Genomic DNA, 22,759 nt, shown 5'->3' with positions numbered 1-22,759 from the left:
GAAAATGGCATTAGAATTTAGATTGAGGAAAACAGATATGATCAATATCTAATCCAGAATTGTCAAGTCCCCACAGGGTTGAGTCTTTGGTGGTCTTCTCTTCCCACTATACACACCTTTTCTGGATGACCTCATCTATTCTGTTGGCTCCAATGATTATCTACACATTGATGATTCCCAGGTCACCAGCATTATGGCTCATATTCTCATGTCCATATTTCTGTATCTGGATATCTGAATGTTTCTTGGTAACTTCAACCATATGCCCCAATTCAAGCTAAATGTACTTTTTCTTCCGTATTTTCCATCCCAGTTAAATGTCATTCACCCAAGTGTGTGTGGGGACCCGGGGAGGGAGGGGATGAAGTTACCTTCCATACATCCCTCTGGGGCCAGTATCCATGGCCCATTCCATCCAATCAGCACACTTAGGCATCAATATCTAGGACATGTCTATTCGTTTATCTCTTCCTATCCATTTCCAGTATTACTTTTTCTTAGGTTCATTTGGGCCTTTTGCCTACTTTGCTTTGTATCACTGGAGATTGACCTCTGAAAACTCTGTTTCTGGAGCTCCCTTACCAATTGGATTCTACTTCGGTTTGATCAGTTGGGGGACGGGGGTTGTGCACATGTGGAAAATTGGAGGCCTGAGAAGGGTGACAGTCCAGGAATACCCAGCCACACAGGGACCCAAATACTCCATGTTTACCAGGCTGCAGGGTTTTGCTCACACTGTTTCTCTACGTAGAGTTCACTTTTTCACCTTTTCCACAAGGCAAATTCCCACTTTCTTCACAGCCAACTCAAATACCATCTGGCTGTCCCCTCACCTCAGGGGAGTAAATCCCTCCTCTTATACAGGTGTCTTATATAGGCATTAAGGAACATGCTCTGAGCCCTTTGAAAACATGTTCAGTACAGCACTTAATGTGCCAATGAAACTGGTTGCTCATCAAAAATACCAATACCTTGTTTATTATTAAATTACATAGGTACAGTTTATTTCTTATCTAACTTGACATTTGACTCTTCAGTTCTTCCAAAATCTCCTGGGCAATCCCACCCCGGCTGCCACTCCCATTTCCTTCCTACATTCCCACATAAGCAACTCTTTTTCTGACTTAAATATTGAAATCCTTCTGCCTGCCTTGTTCTGCCTTTGTTTTACTCTCCCCACCCTCCCTGAATGGCTTCAACCACTCTTATGGTTCCTTTTAGCCTCGGTAAATACATGACTCTTAATCTATAGCTCTGGTCCAGGTTTGTCTCCTCCGCTTCAGATATGAATACTCTGGACGTCTATTTCAGTATGTCCCTCAGGCTTCTCAAAAGCAATATATCAAAACTTAGTCCATTATCTTCTTCATTCCCACATACCCTCCCGCTACAGAACCCTTCCACTCCTCTGTGTCTCAGCAAATAGCACTGTGGAATTTCTCCAGCCAGAAACCTGAGAGTCAAGATTGATTTTTCCTCCGCTAGCACAGACATTTAAATCCATCAGAAATTTTTGTAATGTTTTCCTCCTTCATGATTCACTAATCCGTACCCTGCCTTCTACCCTCATTAAAACACCCATAAATAGGCTGTCATCATTTATCACCCGGATCACGCCTTTACTAGCCGGTTTCTATGGCCTCCTATTCATTCTTCCCATTGCTGCTGGAAAGATGCCCTTTGTGGCTCTTTAGAATATAGTTCTGACTCCATCAACCCACAGCTGGAAATTCTGATGGCTTTCTCCTGAGTTCAGCGTAAAATCTAAGCTCTATATCATGACACAAGACCCTCCACGATTTTGCCCCATCCCACTCATCTCTCACCCCTCCTTCTCTTCACACTGTGCCCTCGTACTATCAAAATACCTGCAGTTCTCAGACTCTCAATCTGGTTTCACACTGGACTGCTGTGGCCCACTCCACCCTCTTCCCAGAATGTACTTCCCTTCCTTCTTGACCTGGATCAACCTTTGCACCTCGAGATTTCACAGAGGCATTACCTCTTCCAGAAAGTCTCTTCTGTACAATCTCCTTCAGGTGCAATTCACCTGTTGTTCCATGATGCCCTGTGCATATTTCTATGAAAATAACTGTCACTGTCTCCTAATTGTATTTTTATTTGGTCTCTACCATCAGACTATGAATTTCTTGAAGGCCAAATCTCTGTCTTTTTCTCTGGGCTCCCCCTACTTATTACAGCTTTCTAGCACACAACAGATATAAAATAAATATTTTTTGAATGAAGGAAGTAATCTTATCATAGTTATGTATAATACATATATATGTATATGTATAAAGCATATCTATAATATACTTACTGGAGGAAATTGAAAATTAAAGATGACTTTATTCACCTTTGAATCCCTAGCATTCTAGCAGAGTGCCTGACACACAACATGTGCCTAATAAGTGTTGAATTTTCATTGGTCTTAAATGGACTAGATGGATTGATTTCGGTGCCTCAGTTCATTGGAAAATCATGCCAACCCTCTGCTCTCTTTTCCTATGCACATTACTGAGTAGGTTAGTTGTCAGTCTGTCACTTGAGGATGTATATTGGGCAAAGCACTGTGAAAAGCTTAAAAGGTTTGGTCTTTGTTCTCTTGAGATTTTTACAATGTAAACACATACATAGATGCATATATAAGCTTAGTATCAGAGTCCATCACATGGACAAGATAGACAGGATCTTACTAGCCCTGTAAAATATTACACCACAGCCCCTGTGCTCCATGGATTCAGAGATAACATTGTTCCCATTTGTATATGCTGCTTTGCAATTCAAAAACTCTCTAAAATCCAATATCAAGAGCTAGGAAAAGAGTGAGAAAAAGACATCTCACTCTATGAGATAACTCGCTCTAATTTCCTCATTAGTGAACACGACATCGTCATAAAGAATATCTGCCAACAATCTGATATAAAAACGTACATGCATCATGAAAAATAATTGCTGTTCAATTACTACTGAATTATAAAGCCGTCATACAGGTGCAATAATGCAAGAGCTTTGAAAGTATGAAAAACTGCTTAGCTTAGGTAATTACATGTGTTTGAATAAAGTCCCCAGAATAAAATTTGCAGAGTTTGAAGAAACAAATCAGAATCAAAGTGCCATTTATAATTATATATTTTTAAATTTTCTGTTTTTTCTCCTGCATAAATTTTGAAAGGACAGGGATAATTTTTTAACTCTTGGGTCCAGGGAGTGAGAGAGAGATAAGTAGCTCTTCCTTTGCTTTTTACCTTCCCACCTCTCAAATTGGATCCACAGGGACAGTACTACCAAGATAGAAATCTAGCTATAACCATGGTAATTGCATCTTTTAAAATAGTTAAATCTTACTTATGCCCTGTGCAGAGTTTACATATATGAAAAGTAAAATTTATAGAAAGGCAATTCTATTACTACTGTGAAAAGGATATATTTCTTGTAAATTTCCAGGGTTTTTAGCAAGGGAAATTAGAATCAGAAAACTAGACAGCGCCTTAAATATCATGTAATCCAAAGCCGTTGGTCACCATATAAGGAAACTGAGGTCCTGAGAAGTTAAGTTTATTGTACAAATGTGTGTAGTGAGTAGGAGAACTGGGTCTAAAAGCATTTCTACAATATTATGGACTTCATTAAGCACAAACTTTACAGGTCCAGGTCAATTTCTAATTTTCAAGATACTCAACCTTCAGAGCTCTAAGACAGATTTTTTACCCAACTACAATGCTATAGAAATAAAATTGGACTGGCAACAAAGGGGCATGAATTTTATTGCAGGACAGGCTGTTAATTAGTTAAGTTAGCTTAGGCAAATCACTTCACCTCTCAGACCTTCAGGTGTAAAACACTGTAAAACAAGGAGCTTGGCCAAAATGTCCTCTTCCGGATTTAAAATTGTATAATTTTGACATTAGGTGCTAGTTGATCTAAAATGATGAATTTTAAAAATTAAAGGCCACCAGTCCTACCCGTGTACCCACATCTCCAATCCTCCCTCACCCTATGGTAAGATGCCTTCCTTAAGCAAGCCATCATTCTTTCAAAACACATCTGTTAGTTTATGACCAAGCTCATATTCTAAGGGAATGATTGGTTTAAAAGTGGGTGCTTTAACATTCATCAACATTTTAAGTTTTCAAGGCCAGTACTATAGAGGTTAATGATTTCCTTCTACGTATCTTCCCTAAAATTGGTGCAGGCAAAACCCCAAACTGAGGTGAGTGACAAGAAATTAGTTTTACCTTCACACTGATTAACATAGTATGTGATTCATCTGCTTACTTTTTTCTTTTAGTGAAGATATAATCTAGTGTTAAAAATAACAGCCAAATTGTTTAGTTTACTCCAAGAAATAAAAAAAGTGATTCAAAACATTAAAATTAAAATCAAAATACGTGGATGGACCTAGAGACTGTCATACAGACTGAAGTAAGTCAGAAAGAGAAAAACAAATATCGTATGTTAACGCATATGTGTGGAATCTAAAAAAATGGTATAGATGATCTTATTTGCAAAGCAGGAATAGAGACACAGATGTAGAGAACAAATGTATGGATACCAAGGAGGAAAGCAGGGGGGTAGGATAAATTGGGAGATGGGGGTTGACATATATACACTATTGATACTATGTATAAAATAGATAACTAATGAGAACTTACTGTAAAGTACAAGGAACTCTATTTAATGCTCTGTGGTGACCTAAATGGGAAGGAAATCCAAAAAAGAGGAGATATATGTATACGTATAGTTGATTCACATTTCTGTACAGTAGAAACTAACACAACATTGTAAAACAACTATACTCCAATAAAATATTTTAAAATAAAATAAAATAAAAGGATATGGAGCGAGTGGAACAAATACAAAAATAAAATAACATAAAGGCTATTCAGCTATTTAAAAAAACCAAAATAGGGCTTCCCTGGTGGCGCAGTGGTTGAGAGTCCGCCTGCCGATGCAGAGGACACGGGTTTGTGCCCCGGTCCGGGAGGATCCCACATGCCGCGGAGCGGCTGGGCCCGTGAGCCATGGCCGCTGAGCCTGCGCATCCGGAGCCTGTGCTCCGCAACCGGAGAGGCCAGAACAGTGAGAGGCCCGCGTACCGCAAAAAAAAAAAAAAAAAAAATCAAAATAGATTACTGTTTTGTGATTAATTTCAAAACAACTAAAACAAATCCATTTTGTTACCTTCATAAAAACTTTAAGCTCTTCTGAAGGTTATTGTTCTGGGGTATGTTTAGCAGAGACTATGGTCTCCTATAGTCTTCTCTAGGTGTTTTTCAAAGGTATTACATAGCGCCCCATAAATTCTCATGAAATCCACATGGTATTCAGTGGAGGCAATTAAACAGTAACGTTCTATAGATGCTTTTGCCTTGGAATGTTTAACATCATTACAGAAAGTGTCATTGGGGTTATGTTTCACTTCCACTCAAAACAGGAAGTAACTCTTCCCACGTACACTCAAAGGGTTTTTGATTCACCTCTTTCATCACCGATTGGATATTCCACAGGTGCCTCAAATTCAATATGTCAAATGGTAAAGATGACTTGGCCCCAGCTCTGTTCCTTAGTGTTGAATAGCACCTCTATCCACTGCAATGTCTCTTCTAGGTCCTACTCATCATCCTTGATACTCTTACTTCCTTATACCACACATCCAATTAGTCCTAAGGACTCGGCCTCCAATTTCCTAGCAAATCCTAGCATTTCTTTTTTCCATTCATTCTTTCCTAGATTACTACACTAGTACTTTGGGTAGTGGTGGCAGTAAAAGAAGTAGCTAGGAATTATTGAGTCTTGTCGATACCTCTTAATTTGTGCCCATACTTCTGATCATGAGTGGAAAAAAATGATTTGGTATGAAAGACTTTAGTCCTTTATACCCTGCTTTATAGTAGAAATTCATTCTATTTGACAGGTCCAACATATAAAAGAGGAATGACTTCAGGACTCAGTTAAATTTTTCATCTTATAAAGCCATTTATGATCTAGGTTTTTTCTTATCTCTTTAGCTTCCTCACTCTTATCTCCCACACCCCTGGAGCTCCCCAACCCAGGCCTTTTGAATCTGTTTCTGCCTTGAACCATTAAAAACAACTTCTTTTGGTCCTTAAAGAGTAAAGTGCTCTGTATTATGGAGCGCATGCCCTCTGTTAGGAAGAAGCCTCACCTTATACATTTTCCCAGGGCTGAATTCTATCCCTCTAAGGGATCCAAGCATGGGTATTGCTTCCATGGAAATCTTTCTGTAGACTTCTGAGGTTGGGAAACAGGCACTGCTATAGGCTCTGCTGCACTTTCTTCTTCCTCCACCATAGCATGTAACTCACTGGACTGTAGTTCTTGCTTAATTGTTGCTTAATTGTTGCTATTTCTCACTATGTGGTAAGCCCCATCCAGCCAAGGTTGCTATTTTGTCATCATGGGCTCCCCAGGGCCTGGCTGCTACTAGGTGCTCAACAAATACTGTTAGTAGTCAGATAGGGTCCACTGGTGCATAATAATGCTGTTGTTTCCTTCACAATACCCTGAGAACATCTAATCCTAAACTAATCTTTCATTTATTCACTCAAGAAGTCAATTAGTCATTTATTCATTCAAAATGTTTTCATATATAGGCATCAAGTGGCTTCTACCCAAGTATTAGAGTCAAGATCCTGGTAGCAGATTTAAAAACAAAAAACAAACTGGGCTTCCCTGGTGGTGCAGTGGTTGAGAGTCCGCCTGCCGATGGAGGCGACACGGGTTCGTGCCCCGGTCCGGGAAGATCCCACATGTCGCGGAGCAGCTGGGCCCGTGAGCCATGGCTGCTGAGCCTGTGCGTCCGGAGCCTGTGCTCCGCAACGGGAGAGGCCACAACAGTGAGAGGCCCGCATACCACACACACACAAAAAAAACTAAATGAGAAACACTTCTTGTAGAGCTCTGTGCGAGTGAATGTTATTTGTGTCTGGGTATATCACAGCCACTCTCAGACACTAGACACAAACTGAAATAACATTCCAGGCACTGTTCTAGGCAGTGGGGTATAAAGATAAACGTGAAACCGCCCCTGCTCTCAACACATGGTCAGTGAAGAAAATGCAAACTAATTGAAAACTATGTATTAAGAGAGATGTACACAATGTCTTAAGAACACAGAGAAGACCATCTTTGAGAAGCAAAAGAACTTTGAAAAATTTGTTTTTACTGCAGTATAGTTGATTCACAATGTTGTGTCAGTTTCTGGTATACAGCAAACTGATTCAGTTATACATACAAATATTCTTTTTCATATTCTTTTCCATTATGGTTTATTATAGGATATTAAATATAGTTCCCTGTGCTATACAGTAGGACTCTGTTGTTTATCTATTTTATATAGAGTAGTTTGTGTCTGTTAATCCAAAACTCCTAATTTATCCCTCCCCCTCTTCCCTTTGGTAACCATAAATTTGTTTTCTATGTCTATGAGTCTGTTTCTGTTTTGTAAATAAATTCATTTGTATCATATTTTAGATTCCACATATAAGTGATATCATATGGTATTTGCTTCTCTCTGTCTGACTTAACTTCACTTAGTATGATAATCTCTAGGTCCATCCATGTTGCTGCAAATGGCATTATTACGTTCTTTTTTATGGCTGAGTAGTATTCCATTGTATATATATACCACGTCTTTATTCATCTGTCTGTAAATGGACATTTAGTTTATTTCCATATCTTGGCTGTTGTAAACAGTGCTGCTATAAACATTGGGGTGCATGTATCTTTTCATATTAGAATTTTGTCTGGATATGTATTTTTTCTGCCCATGAGTGAGACTGCGGGATCCTATGGTAGTTCTATTTTTAGTTTTTAAAGAAACCTCCATACTGTTCTCCATAGTGGCTGCACTAATTTACATTCCCACCAGCAGTGTAGGAGGGTTCCCTTTTCTCCACACCCTCTCCAGCATTTGTTATTTGTAGACATTTTAATGATGGCCAGAGAATCAAAAGAACTTTTACTGAGAGTGTGATACTTATGCTGGAGTTTAAAAAAATGAAGAGGTTCCCTGAGTGAATGGAAAATGAAAGTATTCCAGGCAAAAGAAATAGCATGTGAAAAAGCATGAAGAGATAAAAGAGCACACCATAGCTGTGCAACTGTGAGTATGTGATCCAGCTCCGTGGCAGAACTGCAAGGGGAGATTCTTGTTACAAGTCAGGAACTTGATCATAAAGGGCTCTATGTGCCAGCAAAGAATTTGTAATGTGATTCCATAGTCTAAAGGAGTTGTTCTCAAACCTTAAGCAGAAGATCAAATTGATCAAATTCAGATTAAAAAAAATCTCCAGGGCCTTTATGGAGATTTAAATACAGGAGTGTTTTCCAATATCTTGGAATTGGAAATGATTTTAGGTGATATGTGCATTGAGCATTAAATAACATGGAATCCTGTGAAAAGTGGTTGCTTATGCATTATATTCCAATCTTTTTTTATCACATAAAAGAAAAAGCATCTTATGACTGTAGGTTCTGGAGTCAGGTCACATAGGTTCAAGTCCCTGCTCTCCTATATGTTAATTATCTTGAATAAGTTATTTACATTCTGTGCCTTAGTTTCCATTACTATAATAGAGGTTTCATAAAAATAGTATTTACCACCTAAGATGGTTTCAAAGATAAGTGAATGAATGCTTAGAACAGAGCATGACCCAAAAAGCACTTAATAAATGTTAACTGTTATTTTTAATTAGCATTATAATATTTACTTTTACCTTCTATTTATGGCAAGTGATTCCATTTACGGTGATCATTTTAAATTTCCTTGTTAAATAGGCTTACTTTATTTTTGAAAGTAAATCATTTTAAATGACTATTAAGTAATTAGTATCAATATGGCAAAACTCAGGACAGTCAGAGGGGCAAGAGAGTACACAAACTGATGACAGTGATGTACAAATGACTGAGGTTTGACGTAGAAGGAGGCAATGTTGGAGCAGTGGTGCAAGGAGAAAGGTTAAGAGCTCAAGCTAACATAAAGTAGAAATGGTGAAGGAAAAACAAGGATTTGTGAAATATTTAACAGGTTGGATTGACAGCACTCCCTGCCCCCAAAGTCGAGGATAGTACCTGCCACATGGTAGGTACTCAATAAAAACTTTCTGGGAAAAGGTAGATAAGGAAGAAATAAAGAGTCGAAGACATAGTCTAGTTTGAATATTTGAGTCATGAACTAGAAAGTCGAGCAAGAGACCAAGGATCTGGAAAGAAGATAATGAGTTAAGCTTAGAATGGGACAAGTTTGCCTTTTCAGTAGAAATCTAGATGGAGAGGTCCACGCATTTACCAGGAACCCAGGAGAATGTCTCAGTTAAACATACAGAACTGAGAGCTATCGATTCCCTATTCTTAAGCTTGTCTTTCTCTTTCGTTCTTAGTCAAAGCAGGAAGAAAAACAGGGGCACTATGGGTGGTGTCTGTAGAAGTCAGGATTCTCCAGAGAAAGAGAACCAATAGAGGTGCAAATATATAGTAAGAGTCTCATTTTAAGGAATTGGCTCACATGATTATGGAGATTTGTTGGGTCTAAAATCTGATCGAGGGGGCTGGCGGGCTGGAGACTCAGAAAAGATTTAGAGTTCGAGTCCATAGGTAGTCTGCTGGAAAAGCCGATGCTGCAGGTGAAGTTCAAAGGCAATCTGCTAGAGAATTCTTCTTCCTCCGGGGGAATTAGCCTTTTGCTCTACTCAGGTCTTCAGTTAACTGGATGAAGCAAGCTGCTTTATTCAAAGTTACTGATTTAAATGTATTAATAAATCACATCCAAAAACATCGTCACACAAACATCCAGAATAATGTTTGACCAAGTATCTGGGTACAGTGGCTCAGCCAAGTTGGCACAGAAGATTAACTATTACAGTGTACATGCTATAACTCATTCCCACCTTACTTACTTTATACAAATACACCTTCTATGTAGACTCCAACGCAACAGCAAGATTGATAATAATCATTGCACAGTAGAGGGAAAACCCCTTAGGAGTGCAATGGCCTTCATTCTTAGTTATCCTCAGAGAAAGGAGAATGATGGTACATTTTCTATGTTCTTGGGACTGTATGAGCTATGATCTGTGGGGGGCGGAAGTAAATCTCCTCCACACTTGACAGAAGGATCGAGGTATAGATATTATACAACTGCCGGAGCCTCTTTATAATAGAGGAGTAGGGGTTAACACAGAATGTCGTTTCCCAAAACGAATCCATAGCCCAATGTGTACATTTCCAGTTCCACTTTACAACCAGACGACGAAGCACAAATTGCCCTCCAAGTCTTTGATGCACAGTTTTTAATAGTTAAATTATAGTAAGACCAACCCCCATGTTCTTGACATTGTTTTCAAATCAGCTACGAAACCTCATAGTCAATGGAATTAAATGGAATCAATAGGCCTAAAAGAACAAATACCTTCCACTGACCTTTGTGCATAACATTTACGGAGAATTATTGAGCTAGAAAAATCTTCCCTTAAAAACACTTATTAAGGGGCTTCCCTGGTGGCGCAGTGGTTAAGAATCCGCCTGCCAATGCAGGGACACGGGTTTGAGCCCTTGTCCAGGATCCCACATACCGCGGTGCAACTAAGCCCGTGCGCCACAACTAATGAGCCTGCACTCTAGAGCCCACGAGCCATAACTACTGAAGCCCGTCTCCCTAGAGTCCGTGCTCCGCCACAAGAGAAGCCACCGCAGTGAGAAGCCCGCGCACCGCAACGAAGAGTAGTCACCGCTCTCTGCAACTAGAGAGAAAGCCCATGCACAGCAACGAAGACCCAATGCAGCCAAAATAAATAAATAAATAAATAAATAAATTTATTTGAAAAACATTGTCTAAAAAAAAAAAAATTTATTAAGTGTTTAGAGGACCTATGAAAAGTTATCCTGTAAGTACATATAAAATTTGAAAGTATTACCGCAACACGCTGTAAAATCATTTTGGAAGACACCACACTTTTCTCAAAATTCATAATCAACTTGGAGATATTTTATAGAAATGCTTTTTAATCCTGCATTGTTAAAAATAGCCTCCTTAAAAGCAGGGCTTGGGCTTCCCTGGTGGCGCAGAGGTTGAGAGTCCGCCTGCCGATGCAGGGGACGTGGGTTCGTGCCCCGGACCCGGAAGATCCCACACGGAGCGGCTACGCCCGTGAGCCATGGCCGCTGAGCCTGCGCATCCAGAGCCTGTGCTCCGCAACGGGAGAGGCCACAACAGTGAGAGGCCCGCGTACCGCAAAAAAAAAAAAAAAAAAAAAAAAAAAAAAAAAGCAGGGCTTACATTTCTGGTATGTTCCCAATGCAACCCTTATGGGATCAGAAGCATTCAGGTTCTGGGTGCTCAGTAAAAGTCATGCGTAGTCATTAGGTCATCAAATAAGCTTCTAATTTTTTCTAATAAATAAGATACATATTTCAATGCCTACAAGTATGGTCAACATCATTACCCCATATGTTGACATGACTTTTGTCTTTCCAATGAAAAATTCTAGTGATAAGTATAGTTTTTACATTCCAAAAATAATACAGGCTTTTTAATTTTAAAAAATGCCTGAAATTTGCATTGTAATTTGACATTATATATCAAGATGTCTAAAAACTTTCCCACACTTTAACCCAGTAATATTGTTTCTGAAAAACTAGCCTAAAGATATAATCTGGGAATGGGAAGCTTTAAGCACAAATATTCATTAAAGTATTGCTGATAAAGTTGTCTTTTCTTTTAAATGTGGTTTCATGGTCCAAAGTTAAAGAAAGACTGACTTATAACTGATCTGAGACAAATGTAACTAACCCAAAATGGAGGAATAGTTAAGTGAGCCATGTATCTATCTATTAAAGCAACCACAAAAATTCATGTTTATAAAAAGTTCACAATGGCATGTTAAAGTGCTTATAACATTACTTACAAAAGGAGTAGAGAACATATTATACAGTAATTTTATCCAATTATACAATTTAAATATTTAAAGCCTACTAATAAAAACTAGCCATGAGGGGACAACATCAAAAGAAATGCTTCAAAAACATTCACTGTTTGTTTTTTTCTTCTATTTTGAGACATTTTCCAAATTGTATCTAATGTGCATACCTGTTTCTATAATGGAGGAAAAATATCACTTTATTAAGGGTGGCACGGAGTGGGAGGGGCAGAGAACAAGCCCGAGGGAGCTGGGGGTAGGATAGGGTTGCATAAAGCTAAAGTATGCCTAAGTTCTCACTTAAGGGCTCATGTGTGTTGATAAAGGTGGTATGCAGTATATCCTGCCAAGTGTTATTCTCAAGTGAAGTTGGAACTTGTCCTTTAAGCTCATTCTGAGCTTGGTATTGAGAAATACCAATAAGAAAGAGGTGCTTTGCTATTGTTTCAACACTACTCAGCAAATACTGTTGCTGTCCTGGAATAACCACCCTCACACGACAGGTCCCCACCACGTGTGTCATGTTCTTGGGCAAGGATGCACAGAAGTCAAACACAATCATCACCAGGCCCCAGGAAGAGGCGGTGCTGCCCTGCTTGGGAAATCACACTGCAGGAGACCTTTGTCAGATACTGGTTAAATATATCAGCCAGTGGCTGGGGACCAACTTTCCCTTCCATTTGCAGCAAATAAAAACAAAGTATCACTGAAGACTCTTTGTAAGTCACAGAAACCTAATGGGGATAAGTTAAACCAAAATTGATTGGAAATTGAGTCCTTTATAGAAGGAAAAACTAATCATGTCTCCTTAAAGGATAAGGACCATGGTGGCACTGAGTTCTCCATCAGGGCCACGTGGGCGATCCCTTTTTGGTAAGGCCATCTGACTCAGCTTCTACCATTTCTAATCTTGTCATTCCATTTATGATAAAAATTCCTGTGGAGAAACAGCAAAAGTACTATCTTAGACCATGTGCTGATCCCCTTGGCCAGAAGAAAGCCCCACCAAGATCTCAAGTATAGATGGATGTCATTCCCCAAAGGTAGGATGACTACAGGTTGGGGTTTGCCCTAGACAATCCCAGTGTGTATCTGTTTTTTAGGAATAACTATAAGTAGCATCACTTTCACTCACAAACGTGTCCAAGTTTCGATAATAAATTGCATGATCACTCTATACAAAGGAAAAACAGGGCATTGTTACCAAAGGGGGGAGAAGTGATGCTGAGTGGATGAAAATAGCCGCCATTACGAGACTCTTAGAAGAGGTCAACACAAAGTGTTTTGCACCCAATCTCTCAGGTTAAAGATAAGAATTAGCATCAAAAGCTTTTATCAGTCTTTTGCTTTCGACTCCAACATGAAAATAACATTCCTATACTCACCCCCTATGCTTTGAATTATTATGACTTTGACCCAATAATTCCATTCCGTTGTCCTTGCTGCTAAACCCCTAACTGTTAAAATGTTCCCTTTTACGGCTGCTTTTTTTTTTAATTTTAGTATATATTTTCTATAATATTGTGTTTCAGGTGTACAGCAAAGTTATTCAGTTATACATATATATTTTTACAGATTCTTTTCCATTACAGGTTATTACAAGCTATTGAATATAGCTGTGCTATACAGCAAAACCTTGCTGTTTATTTTATATATAGTAGTGTGTATCTGTTAATCCTAAGCTCCTAATTTATCCCTTTGGTAAATTTATCTCTTATTTCCCCTTTGGTAACCATAAGTTTGTTCCTATGTGAGTGTATTTCTGTTTTGTGAATAAATTCATTTGTATTATTTTTTTAGATTCCACATATAAGTGATATCATATAATTGTCTTTCTCTGACTTGGGCAGAAGATCTAAATAGACATTTTCCCAAAGAAGACATACAGATAGCCAAAACGCACATGAAAAGATGTTCAACACTGCTAATTATTAGAGAACTGCAAATCAAAACTACAATGAGCTATCACCTCACACTGGTCAGAATGACCATCACCAAAAAGTCTACAAATATTAAATGCTGGAGAGGGTATGACGAAAAGGAACTGCTACACTGTTGGTGGGAATGAAAATTGGTGCAGCCACTATGGAAAACAATATGGGTTCCTTAAAAAAGTAAAACAGAGTTACCATATGATCCAGCAACCCCACTCCTTGGTGTATGTTCAGAAATGACAAAAACCCTATTTGAAAAGATACTTGCATCCCAATGTTCATGGAAGCACTATTTACAATAGACAAGACACGGAAGCAACCTAAGTGTCCATCGACAGATGAATGGATAAAGAAGATGTCGTATATATAATATATACACAATGGAAATTAGTCAGTCATAAAAAAGAATGAATTATCATACGGCTGCTTTTTCAGCTTAATTTGTGCTCTTCTGCTTTCCGAAACAGAATGTTAACATCCATTCAGCCAGCTGAAGGGCCAGGGTGATACCAGGTCCAATATTCCCCAAAGCATGTGTAGGATAGTTGCTGTACCCCTGCTGCTGACTAATAATGAGTCAAATAGTGCCTTTCACTCTGATTTCCTCCGAGAGGCTGTTCTACAAGCCTGGGGTCAACTTAAAGGAAGACGGGTTTTGTTTAATATTTTCTCTTTTCATTAGTGCACTTAAATTACTTTCTTGCAAACTCTGCTTGTTACCTAAATGTACTAGCACTTTTGTTACCTAATTAGCTTTCTTATCAGAATTCCAACCAAAAATAACAAGAAATTTAATAATGATAAGATATCCTGCCCCCTCAAAACAGATTTCCTTTCGCGCTTTATCTCTTGATACTGTTCTGGCTTGTTTAATTAAAGTATCAGAAATTATTAGACTCAAATTATTTCTTGATCTAGTGCTCAAATTCTCCTGAAAAACTGCTTCTTCTGCCTCCGTATTTAAACTTTATCAGTGTGAGGCAGATGAGTTTCCACACGTATGCAACTGGATTCATGTAATTCAATATAAATTTGGAGGAAGAGCCTAATTTAGCCTCTAAGTAATTAGACGAACAAATCAGATTTGGCTACACTGAGCTACCATGGTTTAAATACTCATGTCTCTTTTCTTGTGCTCTTCGATCATCAAAATGAACAACACTAATGTGCAAAAGAAACGTATGAAACTTAGCATGGAGTTGTGAAATTCAAAGAAAAGATCTTATTTATTTTTTCATTAGAGGAGTGGGGGAAAAATCACCAAGTTCAAACCACTAGCATAAGTAGTCTTCAAGGAGGGTAGTCATGTCTGTTACAGGCTTTAAAAACACCGATGAGAAAGTACCCTTAAATCACAGCATTGAGAAGGAGAAAACTATAAGACATATTGGTTATTTGTCTTCATCATACTCTGTGAAAAAATTTCAAGTTGGAACCTGTTTGCTTCTGGTGGAGCTGTGTGAGAGGTTCACTTTCTTTGAAGTCGTCTGCAATATGATCCCCTTTTGCACCGTCAAGCTTGGCTATCACAATTACCAGGCCGCCATTTTGAATTTGTGTTTTATTGGAACGTCAATCCTTACCCCGGTGTTTGCAGGATGGCTTGCTGATGTATGTCTAGGAAGAAACAAACTGGTACAGGTTTGCTTATTTCTGCATTTTCTAGGTGAGTGTCCACTTCTGACTGGATTGTTTTACAACTTATTTTAGTGGATTTTTATTAGAACGTTTGATTTATGCTATACCCACTTTGTTTTCAGCATAAGATGTAATAAATGAGCTAAGAATGTTGCTTCAATTTAGTTTATTCTCTGTATTATTTGAGGGATACTACTAAGTGTGTGTGTGTGTGTGTGTGTGTGTGTTAGAGGATGCTTTGATACTTTTATCATTGCACTGATTATATTTTATAATAATTATCTCTTTAAATGTCTGTTTTCTATACTCTGCAGAATTCCCTCCTTTCCCCCCTTCCTACCACAAGCCAAAATTTGTGACAAATTCTACGTGAAATATGAAGTTCATTTGCTTCACAACTAAAGTGAAGTGTGCTAAAAAGTTGTTTTGAAGTACATGTAGAAACGTTTTCATCAAAAGGTGGTCTTTTAATTAGTCATATAATAATTAAGATTGCACTTGAAGACATGATTTCCATATTATGAAGTATGGCTACATGCTAAAAAATGAATGAATTTAACGCTACACTGTGCTTCTTTACATAACAAAAAAGAAATAGATCTACAAAAGTTTGGGAGTGACGTGATTGCAAGCAATGTTGGGGAAATATCAAATTTGTTTGATATGGAATAGAGATCAAGTTGATGAACAGTCTAGAAATTTAGGCTGGAAAGTTCAGGTTGCTCTTCTAGACAAGAAGGAGTTACTGAAGATATGAACACATTTGTGAAATGCTTCAATAAACAGGACTGACAATCACAGTGAGAGGTTAGAGAGAGAACAGAAAATCTCAGGATGTTGGTCTAGGTGATGGAGAACTGTCAATCCAGGAAAGAACATAAAACCATAAAAACTCGTCAACTATGTAAGGTCACAAATATGATGGAAGGACAGAAATTAACTCCAAGTTCTGAGCTGAGGAACTTAGGTAGGCAGTTCATCAAAACTGACCAGTGCAGCAGAAATGCAGTTTTGAGGGACAGGGGAGGTGAATGAGGAAGTGATGGGTATCAGCTACTCAACCTACACACAATTCAAATCAGATGGTAAAGTACCATTCACTGAATCGATCAGAGCATGATTCAAACTTGTAAGCTTCTTCATTGTTTCAGTTCCATGAAATAAAAACTAAGTCACTGCATGGCAAATATTTGTTCACCGTTCCATAAGTGTTTCTCATTGACTACTCTGTGCTAGACATTGTTCCAGGATCTGGAACCCAACACAGAAGAAAGCAGTCTCTTTTCTTATGAAGTTGACTTTCTGATGTGGGGAGAGGGAAAATCAAGTAATAAATAGCTATCATGTTGGGTGGAAATGTGTGATGATGAAAAAAAAGCTGGGGAAGGGGACAGGATGGACTAGAGAGTGACAAGGTGGCTCTTCTGTGTCAGGGAATGTTTTCTGATGAGAAGACATTTAAGCATGATTTACTCTTCTTCACTTGGTAGCAGGCCATGTCAGTAGCATTGGGTAACTTCTTGTTTAACGTGGTGATTCCCATCAGTCTAAATTCCTGTGTGAGTCATCAGACTAGGACTGAAGTCCCAACTTAGAATTTGGCAAACAGAAGGCAAGTCAATTCCACGACCATTCAGTTTCCTACTCAAAGTTGTTTCCTGGTGTCCCCCACTCATGGATGTCATAAAATTCCAACCAGTCACTAAGTATCAGAGGTTCCATCAAAAATGTGTCTTCTGTCTGTATTGCTACAACCTTAGCTCAAAAATGCAGCCTTCATCTTCTTGACCATTACAGTGGCCTGCTTACTGGCTGTCAGTCATCAGTGTGACCCCAATGCTGTTTCTACCAAAAAATACTGACTTCCTAAAAGAATAAACCTATACATTGGCTCTATTATCTAAAATGTAAAAGCCAATTTAGTTTGTAAGAACCTTTAGAACCTGTCCAAAATTTACCTCTCCAAACTTCTGTCTCAGTACACGACCCCAATCAGGCAGAACTTCTCCTCACGGGCTTCCCTACTTTTCTAATGTTACATCTGCTCTTTTCTCTGCCTGAAATTGTCATTTTCCTTTATCTTTCCATCCCATATCCGAGACATGAAAACTCCTGGCCCTTCCTTCAAGATTCATGTAGTGGGAGGCTTCCGGGAAGATGGCGGAAGAGTAAGACGCGGAGATCACCTTCCTCCCCACAGATACACCAGAAATACATCTACACGTGGAACAACTCCTACAGGACACCTACTGAACGCTGGCAGAAGACCTCAGACCTCCCAAAAGGCAAGATACCCCCACGTACCTGGGTAGGGCAAAAGAAAAAAGAAAAAATAGGGACGGGACCTGCACCAGTGGGAGGGAGCTGTGAAGGAGGAAAGATTTCCACACACTAGGAAGCCCCTTCATGGGCGGAGACTGCGGGTGGCGGAGGGGGAAAGCTTCGGTGCCGCGGAGGACAGCGCAGCGACAGGGGCGTGAAGGGCAAAGCGGATAGGTTCCCGCACAGATAATCAGGGCCGACCGGCACTCGCCAGCCCGAGAGGCTTGTCTGCTCACCGGCCGGGGCGGGCGGGGCTGGGAGTTAAGGCTCAGGCTTCGGTCGGAGCGCCGGCAGAGGACCGGGGTTGGCGGCATAAACACAGCCTGCAGGGGATTAGTGCGCCACGGCTAGCCGGGAGGGAGTCCGGGGAAAAGTCTGGACCTGCCGAAGAGGCAAGAGACTTTTTCTTACCTCTTTGTTTCCTGGTGCGCGAGGAGAGGGGATTCAGAGCGCTGCTTAAAGGAGCTCCAAAGACGGGCGCGAGCCGCGGCTAAAAGCGCGGACCCCAGAGACGGGCATGAGACGCTAGGGCTGCTGCCGCCACCACCAAGAAGCCTGTGTGCGAGCACAGGTCACTATCCACACCCCACTTCCGGGGAGCCTGTGCAGCCCGCCACTGCCAGGGTCCCGTGATCCAGGGACAACTTCCCCGGGAGAACGCACGGCACGCCTCAGGCTGGTGCAACGTCACGCCGGCCTCTGCTCCTTTAACCCCGTCCTGTCTGAGCGAAGAACAGACGCCCTCTGGCGACCTACATGCAGAGGCGGGGCCAAATCCAAAGCTGAGCCCCTGGGAGCTGTGAGAACAAAGAAGAGAAAGGGAAATCTCTCCCAGCAGCCTCAGGAGCAGCGGATTAAAGCTCCACAATCAACTTGATGTACCCTGCCTCTGTGGAACACCTGAATAGACAACGAATCATCCCAAATTGAGGAGGTGGACTTGAGAACAAGATTTATGATTTTTTCCCCTTTTCCTCTTTTTGTGAGTGTGTATGTGTATGCTTCTGTGTGAGCTTCTGTGTATAGCTTTGCTTCCACCATTTGTCCTAGGGTTCTATCCGTCCGTTTTTTTTGTTTTGTTTTTTTAATTTTTTTCTCTTAATAATTATTTTTTTATTTTAATAACTTTATTATATTTTATCTTACTTTATTTTATTTTACTTTATCTCCTTTCTTTTTTTCCTTCCTTCCCTCCTTCCTTCCTTCCTCCCTCCCTCCCTCCCTTCTTTCTTTCTTCCTTTCTTTCTCTCTCTCTTTCTACTTCTACTAATTCTTTCTTTCTACTTTTTCTCCCTTTTATTCTGAGCCGTGTAGATGAAAGGCTCTTGGTGCAGCAGCCAGGAGTCAGTGCTGTGCCTCTGAGGAGGGAGAGCCAACTTCAGGACACTGGTCCACAAGAGACCTCCCAGCTCCACATAATATCTAATGGCGAAAATCTCCCAGAGATCTCCATCTCAACACCAGCACCCAGCTTCACTCAATGACCAGCACTCCACCCATTAGCAGAGAGGCTGCCTAAAATCGTAACAAGTCCACAGACACCCCAAAACACACCACCAGACATGGACCTGCCCACCAGAAAGACAAGATCCAGCCTCATCCACCAGAACACAGGCACTAACTAGTCCCCTCCACCAGGAAGCCTACACAACCCACTGAACCAACCTTAGCCACTGGGGACAGACACGAAAAACAACAGGAACTACGAACCTGCAGCCTGCAAAAAGGAGACCCCAAACACAGTAAGATAAGCAAATTGAGAAGACAGAAAAACAGCAGATGAAGGAGCAAGATAAAAACCCACCAGACCTAAGAAATGAAGAGGAAATAGGCAGTCTACCTGAAAAAGAATTCAGAATAATGATAGTAAAGATGATCCAAAATCTTGGAAATAGACAAAATGCAAGAAATATTTCACAAGGACCTAGAAGAACTAAAGATGAAACAAACAACGATGAACAACACAATAAATGAAATTAAAAATACTCTTCATGGGATCAATAGCAGAATAACTGAGGCAGAAGAATGGATAAGTGACCTGGAAGATAAAATAGTGGAAATAACTACTGCAGAGCAGAATAAAGAAAAAAGAATGCAATGCCAATAAAATGGACAACCTGGAAGAAATGGACAAATTCTTAGAAATGCACAACCTGCCAAGACTGAATCAGGAAGAAATAGAAAATATGAACAGATCAATCACAAGCACTGAAATTGAAACTGTGATTAAAAATCTTCCAACAAACAAAAGCCCAGGACCACATGGCTTCACAGGCGAATTCTATCAAACATTTGGAGAAGACTTAACACCTATCCTTCTCAAACTCTTCCAAAATATAGCAGAGGGAGGAACACTCCCAAACTAATTCTACGAGGCCACCATCACCTTCATACCCAAACCAGACAAGGATGTCACAAAGAAAGAAAACTACAGGCCAATATCACTGATGAACATAGATGCAAAAATCCTCAACAAAATACTAGCAAGCAGAATCCAACAGCACATTAAACGGATCATAAACTATGACCAAGTGGGGTTTATTCCAGGAAGGCAAGGATTCTTCAATATATGCAAATCAATCAATGTGATACACCATATTAACAAATTGAAGGAGAAAAAACATATGATCATCTCAATAGATGCAGAGAAAGCTTTCGACAAAATTCAACACCCATTTATGATAAAAACCCTGTAGAAAGTAGGCATAGAGGGAACTTTCCTTCAACATAATAAAGGCCATATATGACAAACCCACAGCCAACATTGTCCTCAATGGTGAAAAACTGAAAGCATTTCCACTAAGATAAGGAACAACACGAGGTTGCCCACTGTCACCACTCTTATTCAACATAGTTTTGGAAGTTTTAGCCACAGCAATCAGAGAAGAAAAGGAAATAAAAGGTATCCAAATCGGAAAAGAAGAAGTAAAGCTGTCACTGTTTGCAGATGACATGATACTATACATAGAGAGTCCTAAAGATGCTACCAGAAAACTACTAGAGCTAATCAATGAATTTGGTAAAGTAGCAGGATACAAAATTAATGCACAGAAATCTCTTGCATTCCTATACACTAATGATGAAAAATCTGAAAGAGAAATTAAGGAAACACTCCCATTTACCATGGCGACAAAAAGAATAAAATACCTAAGAAGAAACCTACCTAGGGAGACAAAAGACCTGTATGTAGAAAACTATGACACTGATGAAAGAAATTAAAGATGATACAAATAGATGGAGAGATATACCATGTTCTTGGATTGGAAGAATCAACATTGTGAAAATGACTCTACTACCCAAAGCAATCTACAGATTCAATGCAATCCCTGTCAAACTACCACTGGCATTTTTCACAGAACTAGAACAAAAACTTTCACAATTTGTATGGAAACAAAAAAGACCCTGAATAGCCAAAGCAATCTTGAGAATGAAAAACAGAGCTGGAGGAATCAGGCTCCTTGACTTCAGACTATACTACAAAGCTACAGTAATCAAGACAGTATGGTACTGGCACAAAAACAGAAAGATAGATCAATGGAACAGGATAGAAAGCCCAGAGATAAACCCACGCACATATGGTCACCTTATCTTTGATAAAGAAGGCAGGAATGTACAGTGGAGAAAGGACAGCCTCTTCAATAAATGGTGCTGGGAAAACTGGACAGGTACATGTAAAAGTATGAGATTAGATCACTCCCTAACACCATACACAAAAATAAGCTCAAAATGGATTAAAGACCTAAGTGTAAGGCCAGACGCTGTAAAACTGTTAGAGGAAAACATAGGCAGAACACTCTATGACATAAATCACAGCAAGATCCTTTTTGACCCACATCCTACAGAAATGGAAATAAAAACAAAAATAAACAAATGGGATCTAATGAAACTTCAAAGCTTTTGCACAGCAAAGGAAACCATAAACAAGGCCAAAAGACAACCCTCAGAATGGGAGAAAATATTTGCAAATGAAGCAACTGACAAAGGATTAATCTTCAAAATTTATAAGCAGCTCAATAACAAAAAACCAAACAACCCAATCCAAAAATGGGCAGAAGACCTAAATAGACATTTCTCCAAAGAAGATATACAGACTGCCAACAAACACATGGAAGAATGCTCAACATCATTAACCATTAGAGAAATGCAAATCGAAACTACAATGAGATATCATCTCACACCAGTCAGAATGGCCATCATCAAAAAATCTAGAAACAATAAATACTGGAGAGGGTGTGGAGAAAAGGGAACCCTCTTGCACTGCTGGTGGGAATGTAAATTGATACAGCCATCGTGGAGAACAGTATGGAGGTTCCTTAAAAAACTACAAATAGAACTACCATATGACCCAGCAATCCCACTACTGGACATATACCCTGAGAAAACCATAATTCAAAAAGAGTCATGTACCAAAATGTTCATTGCAGCTCTATTTACAATAGCCCGGAGATGGAAACAACCTAAGTGCCCATCATCGGATGAATGGATAAAGAAGATGTGGCACATATATACAATGGAATATTACTCAGCCATAAAAAGAAACGAAATGGAGCTATTTGTAATGAGGTGGATAGACCTAGAGTCTGTCATACAGAGTGAAGTAAGTCAGAAAGAGAAAGACAAATACCGTATGCTAACACATATATATGGAATTTAAGAAAAAAAAATGTCATGAAGAACCTAGGGGTAAGACAGGAATAAAGACACAGACCTACTAGAGAATGGACTTGAGGATATGGGGAGGGTGAAGGGTAAGCTGTGACAAAGCGCGAGAGAGGCATGGACATATATACACTACCAAACGTAAGGTAGATAGCTAGTGGGAAGCAGCCACATAGCACAGGGAGATCAGCTCGGTGCTTCGTGACCGCCTGGAGGGGTGGGATAGGGAGGGTGGGAGGGAGGGAGACGCAGAGGGAGGAGATATGG

General features: G+C 39.7%; 1 protein-coding gene across 1 annotated transcript in view; it reads left to right on the top strand.

Annotated features, from left to right (window-relative positions):
• Positions 1-7,385: 7,385 nt before the first annotated feature.
• The window catches only part of SLC15A5 (solute carrier family 15 member 5), a 98,278-nt gene continuing 82,904 nt past the window's right edge, over positions 7,386-22,759 (top strand). The window contains 1 exon segment of the mRNA XM_022577679.2: positions 7,386-15,539. Within this exon segment, the coding sequence (XP_022433387.1) occupies positions 15,179-15,539 (361 nt within the window). The 5' untranslated portion in view covers positions 7,386-15,178.

The sequence above is a fragment of the Delphinapterus leucas genome, chromosome 11, assembly GCF_059928025.1.
Source record: "Delphinapterus leucas isolate spDelLeu-1000000601 "Yukka" chromosome 11, BTC_Dleu_Yukka2, whole genome shotgun sequence".
Lineage (NCBI taxonomy): Eukaryota > Metazoa > Chordata > Mammalia > Artiodactyla > Monodontidae > Delphinapterus > Delphinapterus leucas.
The sequence above is the reverse complement of the archived record's forward strand: the minus strand, read 5'-3'. Positions and strand labels throughout refer to the sequence as shown.